The following is a 19,944-nucleotide window of genomic DNA, read 5'->3' on the forward strand; positions in this document are numbered from 1 at the left end:
GAGAGCTGGACTTTTTTTGTTCTTCTTTTTGTTCATTACACTGGTTGAACAAAAAAAAAAACTCTGCATGTATACCCTGCTTAATACTCTGAACAAATGAGTTGCTTGGCAGTATTTGGCAGGGTATGACAATCCTATACCTCCACTCTATTAGGTTATGAGAGGAGGTGTAGTGTCTTGGTTGTTGGCCCATATAATGCTTGTAAATTCCCTACCTACCTTGTTTAAAAAATGATATGACATTGATTGTCTGAAACTGGTTGATCAGACGGGAGGAGTTATTAATTTTAAGAATTGCATTACTCCCAAACCAAGTCTTTGGACCTTTTCGGAAGGTCTGGTTTTATGGCCTTTGAGAGGTGGGGAATTGGCGTCAAATAATCCATTAGTTGTGAGGATGATTGGTATGATGTGTTTATCCACCCATTTCAAGTCAAAATTGGTTTAGACGTTATTGACCTGGGAAATGGAGATGTTTGGGGCCTTCAATTTTTGCTAATTAGATTTGGAGATATCGGTTCATTTCAGCTAGCAAATTGGGAAAAGTTATCTGTGGTTATTTATAAAATAGTCCACATAGGCTGCCATTCTATGCTGATATCTGTGTAGATTTAAACAAACAAATCTAGGCAGCATAGTATCTATCGGCCAATCATTGTTCTGGTAAAAGACAATATCGGCTTTAAATTATATTTGTGATATGAAGTGTGGTTGAATAGTTATTGTGGAACTGCACAATGGTATGTATTCTAGCTTGCGCCACAAAGTATAACACAACTATTGTTTTATCTATGAAGACAAGGCAGTTTTAAGTCGTCCATAGGCTGGTCAAAGTACTGTCTGTCGATTTGGCTTCAGTACAACTAACCTGTTGTGGGTTTTTATTTTCCGTATGACTGCGGCTGGCTATAGTCGACAGCAGTGACCATTGTATTTTTACAGTGGGGAAACCACCTGCTGTCAGAACACAATAATACTGCTGGAGGGATTGCATGACACTGTTGATGGGGGGAAAAAAGGGGGAACCTGTAGTTGAAGGGGGAAAAAAACTTCATAATGTATGGCCAGCCTTAGTGTTGAACTAGTAATGTCGCAGAGAAAATTAAAGCGGTTGTAAACCCTCCTATCTTTTTCAGCCAAGGAAGCTGCCATCTTGGCCTTTGTTCAATCTTCAACTGCCATGAAGCTGCATATGTGATCAGTTATGACACCAGCCATTGGATGGTTTGACAGTTTGGTTGAGAGCACAACCAATGTGCAGTTGGCATGCCGGGAATGTTAACAGTTTTTTTAAGTGTTACATCGATGGGTTTACTTCCGCTTTAAGACCCCTGGCTCTTTAACCCCTGTTCTTTTGCCTTTTATATATTTTTTTTTATAGCAGCCTGGTAATACAACAGCTTATGCCCCTTTTTCCCTTAAAAAAAAAAAGTGATCATCTAAATTTTTTATTTCTTATTTTTTTTTTACATATAATTTCAATGTGCTGCTTTCTTTTGGTGACATTTAATCGCTGAGTTTTTTAAAAATATTTGCTAAATAAAACTTGAGGAATGACTTTTTCATAGTTTGATAAAAAAAAATGCAAACAAGTATTTTTTTTTCTTTTTCGTTGATGTGTGCTAAGGGCAGAACTGATGGGGTGGCACTAGTGAGGGGGCACTGTTGGGGCTGCACTGATAATCAGGATGCAGATAATCCGTGCCCTGATTATCAGTGTACTTGTACCTTTTACACAAGTCGGTTATCGTCTCTCTTCCCTCCTCATGCTGTCAGCATGAGGAAAGGACTGTGTCGATAACCAGCTTCGTTTTACCTTCGTGATCAGCTGTGATTGATCACATGTTAAAGAGCCGATGATTGGCTCTTTACCTCAATCTGTGATCAGCAGTGTCCGGAGGACACTATGATCAGAGCGCAGCAGGCGCTATAACGGGAGGCCACCAGAACTGGGCGACCGTGCTGTAGCCGTCATTTGGCTATAGCGCGATCAGCAAGTGGTTGGAAGTATAGATTTATAACTAAACACGTCGAACACAATAAAATAAACATTTCCCAGTAAACTGTTTAATATTCTTACACCAGCACTTGTAGTTTACAACATTTCATTGCTGCGGTCGTCTGCTCTGTGCTGCTTCCTGAACCCCCAGTCTTCACAGGAAAGAGTTAACAGTAGACAGTGCAGTTTCCTGTTTGTTAGCTTGGAGGCTATAGGGCTGTGTTTTTTATTGATGCCCAACGCTAGACTCTGCATACAAGGGTGACTCCGTTGGATAATGCTAGAGAAAGGAGCCACCCTGAAACTGGAAACCTAGGGCAGTGGTCATGGCACCAGCTTAAATGGGCATATAGGCAAGAATGAAAAGTGAAAGAAGCTGCGTATTCCGCAAGTTGATAATTAGGCAGATGAAAGTACTTACTAAATGGAGGGTTTTAAGAGGAAGTAAACCCTGATGGGTTTTACTTCCTCTTTATTCCCCTGCAAAGTAAAAGCATAATGGGCTAGTATGCATTGCATACTAGTCCATTATGTGCCACTTACCTGCAAACAAAGCCTGCAATGTCCCCCACTGGTGGAAGCATCCATCTTCACCCATCTGCCTTTCGGGGCCGCAGACTCCGGCTCTGTGACTGGTCGAAATTAAGTGACATCACTCATGTGCATGTGCGCGGGAGCCAACGGTCATGGCAAGAGCAAGTAAAAAACGCCACGATCTTGCCCTTTCCAAAGTGTGCATGTGCCGATGTATGTGCAAACGTATATGGTAAATCTCTCCTAAATCATGCAGGTTTAGGAGATATTTCCAGTACCTATAGCCTTATTATAGGCTTGCATGTAGGGAAAAGTGGTCTGTAGGGGTTTACAACCACTTTAATACCACTTTTAGTGAGCTCAGCTCAGTCCAGATGTCAAGTCAATGGACTGCCTTAAAACAGTGCATATTAATGCATGATATAATGTACCTTAGAGGAGTTGTAAAGAAAAAAAATGTCACCTTAATGCAATCTATGCATTAAGGTGAAAAAACATCGGATGCTGCCCCCCCAGCCCTCGTTATACTTACCTGACCCCTCGAAAGTCCCGCGCGGTCCCGAGATCCTCTTCGCCGCTCAGCCTGGCCACTGATTGGCTAGACCGGATGGATTGAGAGCAGCGCAGCCATTGGCTGGCGCTGCTGTTGATCACATCCACTGACACGGCGCGCCGAGGGGCGGGGCCGAGTGTTACAGTGAGCGCGCCCGCAATTACTGACCACCATGCAAGCTCTCGCATGACTGTGGTGAGTAATTGCGGGGAGGACCAGAGACAGCCACCGAGGGACCCCAGAAGGTGTGGATCAGGGCCACTCTGTGCAAAACTAACTGCACAGTGGAGGTAAGTATAACATGTTTGTTATTTTAAATGGAAAAAACAAATTCCTTTACTAACGCTTTAAATGCACCACATTAAACCAGATTGGTGTGAATTTGCTAAATACTGACTGTGTCTAGGCCAAACTGTATTTGCTTGGAGAGTGCTGCCAGATATATTTGTACAAGCTTTTTGAGCTGTTGACTTGAAAGCAATTTTGGGAGTAGCCAGAGTCTCAACTTTGTTGCCACAAATGGAGCTTTTTGTCGCCATGTTTCTGGTTTGTTTCCACACTTCCAGCTCTTCATTACCTATGCAGGTTTAAATACAAATGGCTGAATTAAAAAAATATTTAGCAATATTTCCACAGTACAACTAGAAGTTTGCATATCTTGTAGGAGGCTGATAATTAAAACCCTTGTGGTATAAAACTTTACGACATAAACTAGAGTGAGCAATGCTTTTCACTGCTAATTTCTGTCCCATGCAGGATTGTAGGATATTTACTCCAGGTTCCAACCCATGGTTGGTTTCCTTTAATTCTTTAACTTTACCTCCAAATTTTTGAACTTGACAAAGAGGGACACTTTTTAAAGAGCCAAATTGCAAACGGGGTCTACATAGTCCACTGCAGCAGGTGGTTGTGGCTTACAGATATTCCTGTAGCAGCTCCTCCCCACCAGTACAGAATTCCCTTCCAGCATAAACCCCCCACCAATTCAAACTTTCTCCAGTATAAACCCCCCACACCAGTGGAATAAGGAGATAAGGCAGCAGCCCTAATCCTTTCCTTTGCTGGCTTTGAGAAGGAGCTTGCCATATGAATAAGCTGAAGGTGGATTTGCATATGAATGAGTCAGTAAACCAGTGCAATTTGAGACTGTTGGAAAGTATACTTTAACCACTTAACCCCCGGACCATATTGCTGGTCAAAGACCAAGCCACTTTTTGCGATTCGGCACTGCGTCACTTTAACTGACAATTGCGTGGTCGTGCGACGTGGCTCCCAAAAAAAATTGGCGTCCTTTTTTTCCCACAAATAGAGCTTTATTTTGGTGGTATTTGATCACCTCTGCCTTTTTTTTCGTTTTTGCGCTATTAACAGAAATAGAGCGACAGTTTTGAAAAAAAAAAAATATTTTTTGCTATAATAAATATCCCCCAAAAATATATAAAAAAAACATTATTTTTTCGTCAGTTTAGGCCGATATGTATTCGTCTACATATTTTTCGTAAAAAAAAATCTCTAAGCGTTTTGTTTGCGCTAAAGTTATAGCGTTTACAAAATAGGGGATAGTTTCATGGCATGTTTCTTAATACTTTTTTTTTACTAGTAATGGCGGCGATTCTTTTTTATTGGTACTGCGACATTATGGCGGACACATTTGACACATTTTTGGGACCATTGACATTTTTATAGCGATCAGTGCTATAAAAATGCATTGATTACTATAAAAATGCCACTGGCAGTGAAAGGGTTAACATTTGCGGGCGAGGAAGGGGTTAATCATGTTCCCTGGGTGTGGGGGGGGTGGACTGACATGGAGAAATGACAAATCGCTGTTTATACATTGTATGAAGGTAGGTAATTTCCCCCCCTGACAGGACCGGGAGCTGTGTTTTTACACACACGGCTCCCGCTCTGTAACGGGTGATCGCGAGCACCGGGCACGCGCGTCGGCGTCTGGGGGCTCCGGCGGCGCGCGAGCGCCCCTATTGGCTGCTCGGCGAGATGACGTATAGCTACGTGATCTCGCCCAGCAGAGCCGACCTGCCGCGGCGGCTGGTCGGCAAGCAGTTAAAATGTCCAAGCATGGGTGGACAGTTTAGCAAATGTAAGTTTTGTGTTTTTTTTTTTTGTTTTTTTAATGAAAATACAAGAGTAAACCATGAAAATTTGCACTGATTGAGCCCCTACATTTTTGTTTGTGGAGTGTTTATGACTTTGGAAGGGAGACCAACATTTTGAAGAATGGAAACCAGAAAACTGTAGAATTAGTATTTTTGGGCAAAATATTTTCCTTTGTTGAATGGTGGTGTGGTGCTGTAGGCTATGGGAACAAGATGAGAGGGCAATGTTAAATGGCAATCAGTTGGTTTATTAAAACCAACCAGCACAGTGTTCCAGCTGACCATATCTGTGTATTGTAATTTTGATGCAGGGGTCTTGGGTAAACATTTCACATTTTGTTATTTTAAAACATCTGCAACAGTATTAACGTCTCCTTTTTTTTTTTTTTTTAGAAAGATATACCATGGTTTTTGTGATAACACTTTTTTTTTCTCCACAGTGTGTGAGGAGAATACAAAACTTGTTATTAAAGACTCTCCAGAAGACCATCTTCAGCCTTTCAAAGACCGAATGACTGAGTTTATCCAGAAAGGTGAGTGTGGCTTCAAGAACCCTATATGGTCCTTAAAATCGGCTTATGCGTGTATTGCGTTTCGTTCTCAAATCTCGCTAAGTGTTGAGCTGGGGTGTTGCTAGACCTTGGCAGCCAGTGCCTTGGGTCTCCTTAGCAGTAATTGTGATTTCATATAGGAGAACACAGGCAGAAACAAAACCTGTCAATGCTCTAAACTCTTCTTGCTCTCTTCTAGCATATCAGGAGTTTCGCTCCAACCTTTTTAAGTTACTCCCACACTGAGGTTCTCAGCCCCATTATTCCTGATAGGCTCCACTTACATTAGTGAATGCCATTCTGTGTCCAGGACACTGCAGCCTCATAAGTCATCTTGTTTCTGCTCTTAGACAGTTTTATTAGAATCATATTGTTACAACATGTTCTGGCGGCATTGCAACTTATATATAAATAGCATTTGAAACGGGTTCTGTGAAAATGATTTCCCTGGGTATATTGCATACAGCTGGAGAAGACCATTATCTGTACAGTTGTGAAACATGCAGATCATCCTCAGACACCTTGTATTATTGTTTTGGAACAGAAACTGATCTAATTATGTCCTACTGTTGACATCTGAAAAAAGTAAGAAGGACTCTGCTATATAAGATCTATAGTCAAAGCATACACTTTCATTTTATACCATCAGAGTTGTAATAGGGATACAAACCTTCTGGATTCCCTGCATGATTTGCAGCATCTTCTCTGCTCATTCCTTTAGTTTATTTTCAGTCTATAGGGACTTCTTGTCCTTTGACACATCGCTGCCTCCAGTCATTGACACTGCCAATAAGCTTATTCCCTCAGTTCAGATAGCAGGCTTTGTTAACTACTTAACCCCCGGACCATATTGCTGCCCAAAGACCAGAGGACTTTTTGCGATTCGGGACTGCGCCGCTTTAACTGACAATTGCGCGGTCGTGCGACGTGGCTCCCAAACAAAATTGGCGTCCTTTTTTTCCCACAAATAGAGCTTTCTTTTGGTGGTATTTGATCACCTCTGCGGTTTTTATTTTTTTGCGCTATAAACAAAAATAGAGCGACAATTTAAAAAAAAAATTATATTTTTTACTTTTTGTAATAAATATCACCCAAAAATATAGAAAAAAACATTTTTTTTCCTCAGTTTAGGCCGATACGTATTCGTCTACATATTTTTCGTAAAAAAAAATCGCAATAAGCGTTTATTGATTGGTTTGCGCAAAAGTTATAGCGTTTACAAAATAGGGGGTAATTTTATGATATTTTAATTAATATATTTTTTTTACTAGTAATGGCGGCGATCAGCGATTTTTTTTCGGTACTGTGACATTATGGCGGACACTTCGGACACTTTTGACACATTTTTGGGACCATTGGCATTTTTATAGCGATCCGTGCTATAAAAATGCGTTGGATTACTATAAAAATGCCACTGGCAGTGAAGGGGTTAACACTAGGGGGCGGGGAAGGGGTTAAGTATGCCTGGGTGTGTTCTTACTGTGGGGGGGGGGTGGCCTCACTAGGGGAAACACTGATCTTCTGTTCATACATTGTATGAACAGAAAATCAGCATTTCCCCCGCTGACAGGAACGAGAGCTGTGTGTTTACACACACAGCTCCCGTTCCCCGCTCTGTAACGAGCGATCGCGTGTGCCCGGCGGCGATCGCGCCCGCCGGGCACACGCACGGGAGTCGGCGCACGCGCCCCCTAGTGGCGGCTCAAAGAGCCGCCGTATAGCTACGGGCTCTCGCCCTGGAGAGCCGACCTGCCGCCGTATAATGACGGTGCGCGGTCGGCTAGTGGCTAAATGTGTAACTCAGAAATGCGTTTTCACAGGGAATAGTGAATATGTGCCATAGAAAAGTAAATGTGTGTTTTTAAACCCCAGTATCATTCAGATTAATGTCTCATATCGGCACACTGGACATTATAAAAAAGCCTTTGCTTTAGCTATAGAGCGTTTTTCAGCATTTTTGCAGTAGCGTTTTTCAGCCTTGTTTAGCTGTAGCAATTTTTAGCTTTTTTTTAACAGAATTATTCTCCCACAAAAGCTTATGGCTAAAAAACGTTGATAAGAATAGCCACGTTTTTCTGCGTTTTTAAGTTGGTGTTTTTACAGCTGATAATGCCCCTGCCAAAAAATGCTCATAACAGTCTGTGTGCATGGACACATAGGTTAAAATGCTGGGGAGTTTATTGGCTGCAGAAAAAAACTTCTGGGGCCAAAAACAGCAGCTGTAAAAACATCCAGTGTGCAACTATTCTTTAAAAAATTACCTCTTCTGTACATGACTGAACGTACTGTGTTTGCAGTCTTTTCTAATGGAAAGATGTAACTTATGTTTTCAAACAATACTTTAAAGTGGAACTTAACCATAACTTGCTTTTGCTAGAGGCTGACATTTTGCTGAAGCCCAGAGTCCCCAAACTGCAGCAAATCATAAAGTGGAACTAAACCCATTGATGGTTTCAAAAAAGTTACATTCCTAGAATGTAGAACGCCATGATTGCGAACTGTCACATTTGCTTGTTTCCTCAACCAAACTATCAAACCATTAAATGGTTAAAGTCATAACTGATCACGTGCAGCACCATGGCAGTTGCAGATCAAACGGAAACGGCGTACTTGGCTGTAAAGGATAGGGGGGTTTAATTCTGCTTTAAGGCTGTCAGCAATGCCTAAAACAATTTTAAAATGGGAGAGCAACTGAGCATGTGCAGGACAGGGTGAAATGGTGTATTACTGTATTTTAAACAATATAGACACTTGTTTTTAATGTTTTACATGGCTATACCTGCAAAAAGGGGCTAGCCTGAGGTGATCTAGCAGGACTTAATTTTCTGACTAAAGTTCCACTTTAAATAGCTGATCTGTATATTCCCTAAATAATGTATATGTATAGTAGCTCTGATAAGCCCAAGCTGATATTTTTATTTGATATATAATGCTGTGCAATACTGTTAACAATAAACTTTGTTGATGCAATCATTGATTAGGAATATTTGTTTTGATATCAAATGAAATCTTAATCTGTAAAAGTGGACACTACTAAATGGATCTCATAATTACTCTGAATAACTCTACCCCCCGATACTTATTCTGGAAATCACATGATGGTTGGCTTTGCAGGCAATGGAGATGGCAAGCAATTTATTACACAAAAATGTTGTACTATCATTTCAGCTTTGTTGGGTTGGATCAGAAATGTATTGGCTGTTAATGGTGGGTAAAGGCCAATGAACTGATGAGTTGAGTGTCAATTATAATATGATAATAAAGCAGTTGAACTCCGTGATACAAAACATTTAAGTTTTCATATGTTGTTAATAAAGGGCTGTTCTTAACATTTTTATTTTTTAACTGGTTCAATACCAGACACTTTTACCTAGAGGTGCACCGAAATTTCGGCTGCCGAATATTATCGATAATATAAGCGATGGTCAGAGACTGCAGACTGCATTTTTCTTGAATTTTTTTTGCACTAAAGGTGCCAACAATAAATTCATATTAATTTAAATTGATGATATTAATTAAAATGTGGAATATAATACAATTGTGCATTTTCATTTTTGGCACCAAAATTTCCATTCGCTGCACCCCTTTTACCCCTGTCCCGCCCAGGCTTTTTGTGCTGTCACACTTTGACAATTGCGCGGTCATGCAGCACTGTACCCATATGAAATTTGTACCACTTTTTTTTCACACAAATAGTGTTTTTTTTTTTGATGTTTTAAACAAAAAAAGACAGAAAACATTTTTAAATATAAAATATAATACATCTTCATAAATTTAGGCCGCAATGTATTCTACTACATTTCTTTGGTGAAAACCTAAATCAGTGTATAGTATATAGTCTGCATGAAAATTTGAGTCCACAAATTATGGTGTGTTGTGTGTGTGTGTGTGAAAATTGATCAGTCCTGATGCACTGACAACGGTAAAAAGGAAAAAAAAAATGTGCTAGGTGCATGATAAAGTGAAAAAGATGAAACCAAAAAATCTGACGGATGTCCTGCAGCTGAACAATATAACCCTGATTTGGGGCACAAAAAGTAGATGCAAGATGAGAGTGCAGCGCTGTATAATAAACTAAGTGAATAGCATAACTAAATAATAATAACAATATATCCTTAGTGATCAAATAAGTGCAAATTAATACCCATACACACAAAAATGCATGCTAGAAATAGTCCATATAAGATTACTGTATGCCAGTAAACATGCAGAAAATATATACATATGAGAAAAGTTCATAAATGTAAATATCCAGTTAAGAGTTTATAGTGTAGAAGCATAGATGTGACCATTCACCAATTATGCTGCCCGCCACCTTAGATGCAATTGGAGGCTTACCAGAAAAGCCTGCGATCGCCCTTACTCAGCAGAAAGACGAGATCCTCGCTGGGAAGTTGAGAGATTCCTTCATGAACGACCCACTGGCATCTATAAGTGCATAATCGGAGGCGTACTTCCAAGAGGCAATCCATACATATCAGTGGGAATTTCTCGGAGGCCCGGCAGCCCTTTGTGTTTGCGGTGTGTGGTGGGGAAGGCGGAAGTAGGGAAGCCCTACGGTCCTGGATGGTGGAGCTTCAGGACTGCCCTATCAGAGTTCAGTCTGACAATGCTACTTCCGGGGCCTATATCGACCACCAGGGTGGTACCAGGAGTTGTTTAACTCAGGAGGAGATGCGCCACATAATTACCTGGGCAGAGGGACATGTGCCGGTTCTATCGGCGGTCCATATACTGGGAGTAGGGTATGGCCAGAGGTCGATCTATTGGCATCCAGGTTTAACAACAAGCTACAGCAGTTTGTGTCCCGAACAAGGGATCACCTGGCAATCAGAGCAGATGCTCTAGTAGTAGTTCCATGGAACCAGTTCTCCCTGGTTTATCTGCTGTTTCGAGGTTCTATATTCCACCTGAATTTACAGTTTTTAAATTTGACGGCATGGCTATTGAGCCGAGGGTGTTAAAGGATCGTGGCATCTTAAGACCGGTGGTGTCTACCCTAGTGAATGCCAGAAAAACGCCATTAGGAAGGTCTGTAACGTCTGGAAGACTTGTATTGCTTGGTGTGAAGCCCAAAAATGTCATCCTCTGGAATACGTGATTGGGAGAATTCTCTTTTCTACAGTCGGCTTTGGAAATCAGATTGGCTTTGAGTACAATCAGGGGTTAGATTTCGGTTTTGTCAGTGATTGTCCTAAGGCCCTTAGCCTCCCATTCACTGATCTGAATCTTTATGCAGGGGGCAACTCGTTTGCTTCCCCCCATTAGGTCATCTATGTGTCCTTGGGACTTAAACCTGGTACTGTTACAGAAACAATCTATTGAGTCCATCAAGGAAATTCAATTGGTTACATAGTTATAGTTGGTGAGGTTGAAAAAAGTTCATCAAGTCCAACCTATGTGTGAGATTATATGTCGGTATTACAATGTATATCCCTGCATGTTGTGGTCGTTCAGGTGCTTATCTAATAGTTTTTGAAATGATCGATGCTGCCCACTGAGACCACCGCCTGTGGAAGGAAATTCCACATCCTTGCCGCTCTTACAGTAGAGAACCCTCTATGTAGTTTAGGGTTAAACCTTCTTTTCTTCTAATTTTAGTGAGTGGCCATGTGTCTTGTTAAACTCCCATCCGCGAAAAAGTTTTATCCCTATTGTGGGGTCACCAGTACGGTATTTGTAAATTTGAAATCATATCCCCTCTCAAGCGTTTCTTCTCCAGAGAGAGTAAGTTCAGTGCTCGCAACCTTTCCTCATAACTAATATCCTCCAGAACCTTTATTAGATTTGTTGCCCCTCTTTGTACTCTCTACATTTCCAGTACATCCTTCCTGATGACTGGTGCCCAGAACTGGACAGCATACTCTAGGTGCGGCCCGACCAGAGTGGAAGAATTACCGTTTTATCTCTGGAGTTGGCATTGCATGCCGTTGCTGAGCCTATCATCTACTAGGACCCCCAGGTTATTTTCCATCTTAGATTCCCCCAGAGGCTCCCCCCCCCCCCAGTGTATAGATTGCATTAATATTTTTGCCACCCAAATGCATTATTTTACATTTTTATACATTAAACCTCATTTGCCATGTAGTTGCCCACCCCATTAATTCAGATCTTTTTGCAAGGATTCCACATCCTGCGGAGAAGTTATTGCTCTGCTTGGCTTAGTATCGTCCGCAAATACAGTGATTGAACTGTTTACCCCATCCTCCAGGTTATGAACAAATTAAATAGGATTGGTCCCAGAACAGAACCCTGGGGGATCCCACTACCCACCTCTGACAATTCGGAGTACTCCCCATTTATCACCACCCTCTGAACTCTCCCTTGTAGCCAGTTTTCAATCCATGTACTCATCCTATGGTCCATGCCAACATTTTGTAAATTTTTTTGTACAGTAAACCTTTATGGGGAACTGTGTCAAATGCTTTTGTAAAATCCAGATACACCACATCTATGGGCCTTCCTTTATTTAGATGGCTACTCACCTCCTCATAGAAGGTTAATAGATTGGTTTGGCAAGAATGATACTGTTCTCATTACTAAAATCTTGTCATCCCCTCCAAGAGGTTGCATACTATTGATGTTGGGCTAACTGGCCTGTAATCCCCAGGTATGTATTTTGGGCCCTTTTAAAATATTGCCGCTACATTGGCTTTTCTCCAATCAGCTGGTACCATTCCAGTCAGTACACTGTCGATACAAATTAGGAACAATGGTCTGGCAATTACTTGACTAAGTTCCCCAAGTACCCTCGGATACAAGCCATCTGGTCCCGGTGATTTATTAATGTTAGTTTCCCAGGTCTAATTTTAATTCTGTCCTCCTGTTAACCATGGAGGTGGTTCTTATGACTTGTCATGAGGATAAACACTGCAGTTTTGGTTACTGAAGCCCCCTGATTCCCTTGTGAAGACTGAGAAGAATAAATTCAATACCTTCGCTATATTCCACATCCTTTGTACCCAGATGTCCTTCCTCATTCTTTATAGTGCCAATGTGGTTTGTCCTCCTTTTTTTTTTTTTTTTTTACTGTTTACATACTTAAAGAATTTCTTGAGATTTTTTTTTCTCTCCTCCGCTATGTGTCTTTCGTGTTATATCTTAGCCGCCCTAATTGCACCCTTACATTTCTTTTTGCATTATTTTTTATAAAGTCTTCAACCTTGTATTTTCTGAAGGCCTTCTCCTTTGCTTTTATATGCATTTTTAAATTGGAGTTAAGCCATCCAGGACACTTGTTCGCTCTTTTAAATTTATTACCCAAAGGGATGCATTGGCTAATGCCCTTATTTAATATACTCTTAAAGCAAACCTATCTCTCCTCTGTGTTCTTGGTTCCTAAGATTTTATCCCAATTCATGCCTTCTAGCAAGGTTCGTAGTTTAGGGAAGTTGGCTTTTTTGAAATTCAGTATTTTGTATTCCCCTTATGTTTTCCTATTTGCGTGAGTTGTTATACTGAAGCCAAATGACCTGTGATTGCTATTTCCTAAATTGCCCCGTATTTTTATATCCGTGGTCAGGTCTGTATTGTTGGTAATCAGTAGATCCACTAACGCTTCATTTCTAGTTGGTGCGTCTACCATCTGAACCATGAAATTGTCCTGCAAGACATTGAGGAACTGGCAAGCCTTAGACGAATGTGTGGTTCTCTCCGCCCAGTCTGTCTGGATAATTAAAATACCCCATTATGATAAAACTTTACATCCTTGCTGCTAATCCAACTTGTGATGGGAGATCCGTTACCCACCTCCTCCCTAGCTCCTTTAGTGATGTCATCTCTCACATTCACTTGTACATTATTCTTAATGGGCATACCACTCCCCCTTTTTTTACCCTCTCTATCCCTGCGATAAAGGGTATACCCTTAAATGGTTGCCAGCCAATCGTGAGAGCTGTTGAACCAGGTCTCTGAAATTCCCACAAAATCCAAATCCTCCTCGTACAACAGTATCTCTAGTTCACCCATCTTGTCTGCCAGACTCCTGGCATTGGTGAACATGCCACAAAGTTTAGTCTTGCTATCACGCAAGACAGCAAGGTACCTAACTCGAATTCATACATGCACATACTGGGACAAATTTAGACAGGAGCCAATTAACCTACCCACATGTCCTTGGCGTGTGGGAGCAAACCGTAGTACCCGGAGGAAACCCATGCAGGCACAGAGAGAACATGTAAACTCCAGGCAGGTAGTGCCATGGTTGGGATTCAAACTGAAAACCCTAGTGCTGCTTGGCAGAAGTACTAACCAATTTATTTGAGGTGTTCCCCTTTTTTACAAGCTTCTTCATTTTTTTTTGTTTGTTTTTTGGAATGTGATCTATACATTACCATAACATAATTATTTTACCCACTGTGAGCTGAATCTGGGTCACAGGAGTAAAGACATTCTGGCTATGCAGGGTTACTGATAATGTCAGGATCCACCCAGATGATTGACTGGCATCTGGCTTGGCCTATCGGCGTGCTGCTGAGGGCCTGAGCCAGACATTCCCAAACCCTCTCCATTCCAGTGCTCTGATGAGTGCTGGAGGGGCAGAGCAAAATGCTGGTGACTGACGATCACCACTCTCTCCTCCTTGAAGACTGAAAACTTGGCAATCTGCGGTTATGTGATAGCTTGGTTCTAGGTCTTAAAGCTTGTGTTGGAAGAGCTGCAGCCACAAAGGTGAGTATGTTTTATTTTTTTTTGTAATTCCGCACTTCTTTTAAACTCTATCTCATTATATAAACTAGTTTGACAGCAGGGTGGGTTAAGTTACATTTCACTACATGGGGGAAAATTAGGCAAGGCAGGCCTGTACAGACCTGTCCTGCAATGTCCGTGCTGCACGGCTGCTCATAAGTGACACCGGTGAACTGACACAAATCCAATCTGATTGAAGTAAATGTTTCCTGGGAAAACAAAATGGAGACACACTTGCACTAGTGTTGCAGGTGGTCATTGCTACCAATGCTGTTATTTTACTCCAATGCATCAAGCCATACATTGTGAAAGGCAGCTAATTTATTAGCCACACCTGCAGGTATTTGGTGGGCAGTGTGTTGCATGCTGCATTGTTTCCTTGATGCCTTAAAGGCACCCCTTCGTAACTGCATTTTTTGTACTTATTTGAAACCAGTTTAGTTTGTCTTTATACCTAATTTTAAGTCTGCATCTTGTTCCAAAAATATGTGGCCAAATGTTTGAAGGCATGTTACACTTTGGGTTATGATGTTGTAGCTACAATTAGAGATGTGGTATTTTTTGTGAGTGTAGGTAAAGTAGGCATTGTCAATAAGTTGTCTTCAGATTTAACTTTGAAAATTTGGTAACCTTAATACAGATGCATACTTGAACCATTGCTTTTGGGATTGCAAATGTGGAGATCAGTTATGGCATGCAGGCCTGATATTCATAGTAGAAAAGAAATACAAAAAATATCTCTACAGGTATGTGCAGAAATAATAACAATTTTAAATAGTTTCCCTATAAGACAATATCATCATAGCCAACCCCTCCACCATTGTGGACAAATACACTTGTGTGTGTGTCCACTCTATACAAGCTCTGAGAACCCTTTCGTAGGAAACTGGTAGACACTATTCCCAAAACATTAAGCCCCCCTAATTATGCCAGATAAGATGCAAGTAGATATAAACAGCCTAGAAGTCACCAAGACAATGAAATCCTTGAAAATGCAAAAAACTGCTGGCCCTTATTTCTTCTTGGCTTTATAAGATTTCTTTAAATTCTCTGGCACACCAGCGGACAAATTTAACCACTTACAAACTTGCCCTGATCCTACACCCATCAACAGCTTAAATAGTTATGCATCAAAAACCTGGTAAAGACCCTCTGGACCCCCCCCCCCCCCCCCCCCCACACACACACACACCCACACACCCATCACTTTATGTTACGTTGATTTTAAAATCCTCGGCATTAGAATCAATACATTCCTACATGACTTGATCCATAAGGACCAAGTGGGCTTTGTCCCAAATAGGCAGTTATCTGATAACGGCAACAAAGTCATACATTTTATCCACTTAATGCATCAGAATCGGATTCCCGATATGGTCCTTGGGTTCGATTTACATTGGGTGTTTGTTTCTTCTGGGAGTACATGTGATTTGTCTTAGACAATTTAGACTTTCCATAAAAAATAAAAAGTGCAGCGCTAAATATTAAATGAAGTGAATCAAAAAATAAGTGAATAATCCAATCCAAAAATCAATGGGATTGGAGAAAAAAGGGGGGAGACCCACCTTGAATGGTGTGGCCAATGGACTACAACCAGGTGTAATACCACAAGAGACCACTGGGAGGTGGTGCTTCTTGTAACCTTAATGTTATGACTAAATGCACTGTGATGAGTGATATAACACCTGTAGAAGACGGTGAAAAGAAAACAAAACAAAAACAAAAAGTCCAAACAAGATTTGTGTACCAGACCTACGCAGGTCTAGTATACATAGTCCAAGAAGGTAAGATGGTTCAGGAATTCTTATCAGGAAAAACACAACCACAAACAGATGAAGGATGATAATCTTCACAGGTATTCAATATGGATGGGAGGAACCTCATCAACGATCCACAGTAAATAGATAGAAAGATGGATACTCTTACCAGAATCCGTGGACACACACGTCAGCGACGGTATGTCGATCAAGCATGCACGAACTCCAGGACGGCAGTGATGTCGGTGAAGAAGCCTTTTAATATGCTGACATCTAATCCACAGGAGCCGGTATAATCCAATAGAGAGAGACAACTCATGCAGGAGAGGTTCACGAATGCAGACATGTGGTGGACAAACCCATCATGGAATCATGTAAGAAAAAACCGTACCTCACATAGTGCGATTACTCTCGACAAAAAGCCTTTATTAGGCATAAATTATGAGCCAAGCAAACAGAAAAAACGGATAAAAAATATTGCATATGTTAAAAAAAAAAAAAAAATGGTACAGGTCTGGTAAGAGACGAGTACAAGTGATCACATGGGTAAAATGGCGTAATGAGCGGATAGCGTATGAGCTATGTACCCGACATGTTTCGAGCAGCAGAGCTCTTCAACTGGGGCATATCCCATACACATGCCCAACGCCATCTATTTATAGTGTGAATGAACAATAATGACAACTTGCCTGGAAAAGCTGTGCAAAGCCAAGGGGTGTATCCTGCATGAGTTGTCTCTCTCTATTGGATTATACCGGCTCCTGTGGATTAGATGTCAGCATATTAAAAGGCTTCTTCACCGACATCACTGCCGTCCTGGAGTTCGTGCATGCTTGATCGACATACCGTCGCTGACGTGTGTGTCCACGGATTCTGGTAAGAGTATCCATCTTTCTATCTATTTACTGTGGATCGTTGATGAGGTTCCTCCCATCCATATTGAATACCTGTGAAGATTATCATCCTTCATCTGTTTGTGGTTGTGTTTTTCCTGATAAGAATTCCTGAACCATCTTACCTTCTTGGACTATGTATACTAGACCTGCGTAGGTCTGGTACACAAATCTTGTTTGGACTTTTTGTTTTTGTTTTGTTTTCTTTTCACCGTCATCTACAGGTGTTATATCACTCATCACAGTGCATTTAGTCATAACATTAAGGTTACAAGAAGCACCACCTCCCAGTGGTCTCTTGTGGTATTACACCTGGTTGTAGTCCATTGGCCACACCATTCAAGGTGGGTCTCCCCCCTTTTTTCTCCAATCCCATTGATTTTTGGATTGGATTATTCACTTATTTTTTGATTCACTTCATTTAATATTTAGCGCTGCACTTTTTATTTTTTATTTTTGTACACAACATTGTCCTTTGTTGGTGCTGGCTGCTACACGTTATTATTAGTTTTGGTTAGCGCAACTTTTTCTTCCCTAATTTCAATTTAGACTTTCCAGCCTACTTCGTATCTTGGCTGAGAGCCCTGTATTACAAACCCTCACCTACACTCCACTATTTTTCCTGCCAACCTACTTCTTTCCCAGTTTATAGGAGTTGATACCATGGGTGCCCCCTATCTCCCATACTCTTTATTTGGGCTCTGGAGCCCCTGGCACATCTTATTTGATTCAGCCCAGACAATAAGGGAATCGCAGCCAGCTCCAAATTTTTAAGGTCAGTCTGTTTGCCGATTTGCCTACTTTTAACTTTGACCCAGCCTCACATCACATCGAATTACATCATCTCTCCGATGCCATGGTAACTCCATTAAAACAAAACTATAATTTTGCTTGGCCCACCTTCTTCAGTTTTAAAGGAATTCGCCTTACCGGGTCATATCACATACTCTATGAAGTCAACTATATTCCAGTTTTTAAAAGTTTTACTTTCATCCTGGCCTCACCTCCACGTTTGGTAGCTGGGAAGAACGGTGTATTTTTTTTTTATTTTTTTTTACCGAAGATTGTCTATTCTATGCTCTCCCAGTCCCCATTCACTCTTATGCTCAAATGGACATGTGACTAAAAAACGCAAGTCGTGGTGCATTTTTTACTGGGACGTTACTGCCATTTTGCCTTTCCATTAATTTCAATGAGAAGCTGCGTTTTTGGTGTGGTTTTCAACACCGCACCAAAGATGCAACATGCAGGACTTTTCAAAACGCACCACACTTACAGCGCAGTGGTGTGAAAAGTCCCATAGGATTTAAAGAGAGACCTTTTTCTTGCAGCGTAAAAACGCTGGAAAAAGTATCTGTGTGAAAGGGGCTTAAGATTTGTCTTGGCTGACAAAAAAATCTTGGTTCTCTAAACATACTATGTTCATTCACAGGAATCAGAGAGGTTTGGGCGTCCTGAACTTCATCAAATACCTCATGACTGGTCATATTGCTTCTCTGACCTTCCTTTTTACTGTACAACCCTCCTTTAACTCCCATGCCTTCCCTCAAAATCGAAATCTTTTATGCCTTTTAATGACCCACTAGCTCAGAGTTTGGGATTCTACCAGGTACTGTAGTAAATTCATTTCACCACACCTGCCCCCTCTTCCTCTTTCAGACAGCTCCAGCCTCCATCCACTGAACTTTTATGCTTGGCTTCAAAAAAGTGTGCAAAGCACTGCATCCTAAACCCACCAGTTGTGTGACAATAGTGAATTAATATTCACTATTGTCTTCTTGATTCTCTCCCAGCCGATTGTCCAAGAAGAGAAGCAACCGTATTGGCCGCCAATGAGGAGTAGACGCCGGGTGAAGCCGCCAATGAGGAGTAGACGCCGGGTGAAGCCGCCAATGAGGAGTAGACGCCGGGTGAAGCCGCCAATGAGGAGTAGACGCCGGGTGAAGCCGCCAATGAGGAGTAGACGCCGGGTGAAGCCGCCAATGAGGAGTAGACGCCGGGTGAAGCCGCCAATGAGGAGTAGACGCCGGGTGAAGCCGCCAATGAGGAGTAGACGCCGGGTGAAGCCGCCAATGAGGAGTAGACGCCGGGTGAAGCCGCCAATGAGGAGTAGACGCCGGGTGAAGCCGCCAATGAGGAGTAGACGCCGGGTGAAGCCGCCAATGAGGAGTAGATGCCGGGTGAAGCCGCCAATGAGGAGTAGACGCCGGGTGAAGCCGCCAATGAGGCGCAGGAAGAAGCCGAAGCTGCAGGGGGGGGGGTACTGACCGACCAAGGTGGGGAGGGTTCTGACCGACCAAGGTGGGGACGTGACGGATGGCCTTTTTTTTTCCAAGACCCCCCAATAAATGGAGCACCTGCTACCACTGTACATTTTTACAAACATTGGCCAACAAAGGTACTTGCCAATTATTATTGTTTAACCACTTGCCGTCGCCGCACCGTCATATTACGTCCACAAGGTGGCTCTCCTAGGCGAGACCACGTAAATGGACGTCCTGCCTTTTAGCCGCCACTAGGGGCGCACGCGCGCCGCCGGGGGCGCACGCGCGCGCTCGCCCCCGACTCCCGTGCGTGTGCCCGGCGGGCGCGATCGCCGCCGGGCACACGCGATCGCTCGGTACAGAGCGGGGAACGGGAGCTGTGTGTGTAAACACACAGCTCTCGTTCCTGTCAGCAGGGGAAATGCTGATTTTCTGTTCATACAAAGTATGAACAGAAGATCAGTGTTTCCCCTAGTGAGGCCACCCCCCCCCCCCACAGTAAGAACACACCCAGGCATACTTAACCCCTTCCCCGCCCCCTAGTGTTAACCCCTTCACTGCCAGTGGCATTTTTATAGTAATCTAATG

The 19,944-nt window shown here is 42.1% G+C and overlaps 1 protein-coding gene across 4 annotated transcripts in view; it reads left to right on the forward strand.

Moving 5' to 3' along the window:
* The window catches only part of FMN1 (formin 1), a 354,391-nt gene that overhangs the window by 314,252 nt on the left and 20,195 nt on the right, over positions 1 to 19,944 (forward strand). For all 4 annotated transcript variants that reach the window (XM_040333461.1, XM_040333460.1, XM_040333463.1 and 1 more), the window contains one exon: positions 5,644 to 5,736. In XM_040333461.1, the coding sequence (XP_040189395.1) occupies positions 5,644 to 5,736 (93 nt within the window). The remainder of the gene's footprint in view (positions 1 to 5,643; positions 5,737 to 19,944) is intronic.

The sequence above is a fragment of the Rana temporaria genome, chromosome 13 (genome assembly GCF_905171775.1).
Source record: "Rana temporaria chromosome 13, aRanTem1.1, whole genome shotgun sequence".
In the NCBI taxonomy this organism is placed as follows: Eukaryota; Metazoa; Chordata; class Amphibia; order Anura; family Ranidae; genus Rana; species Rana temporaria.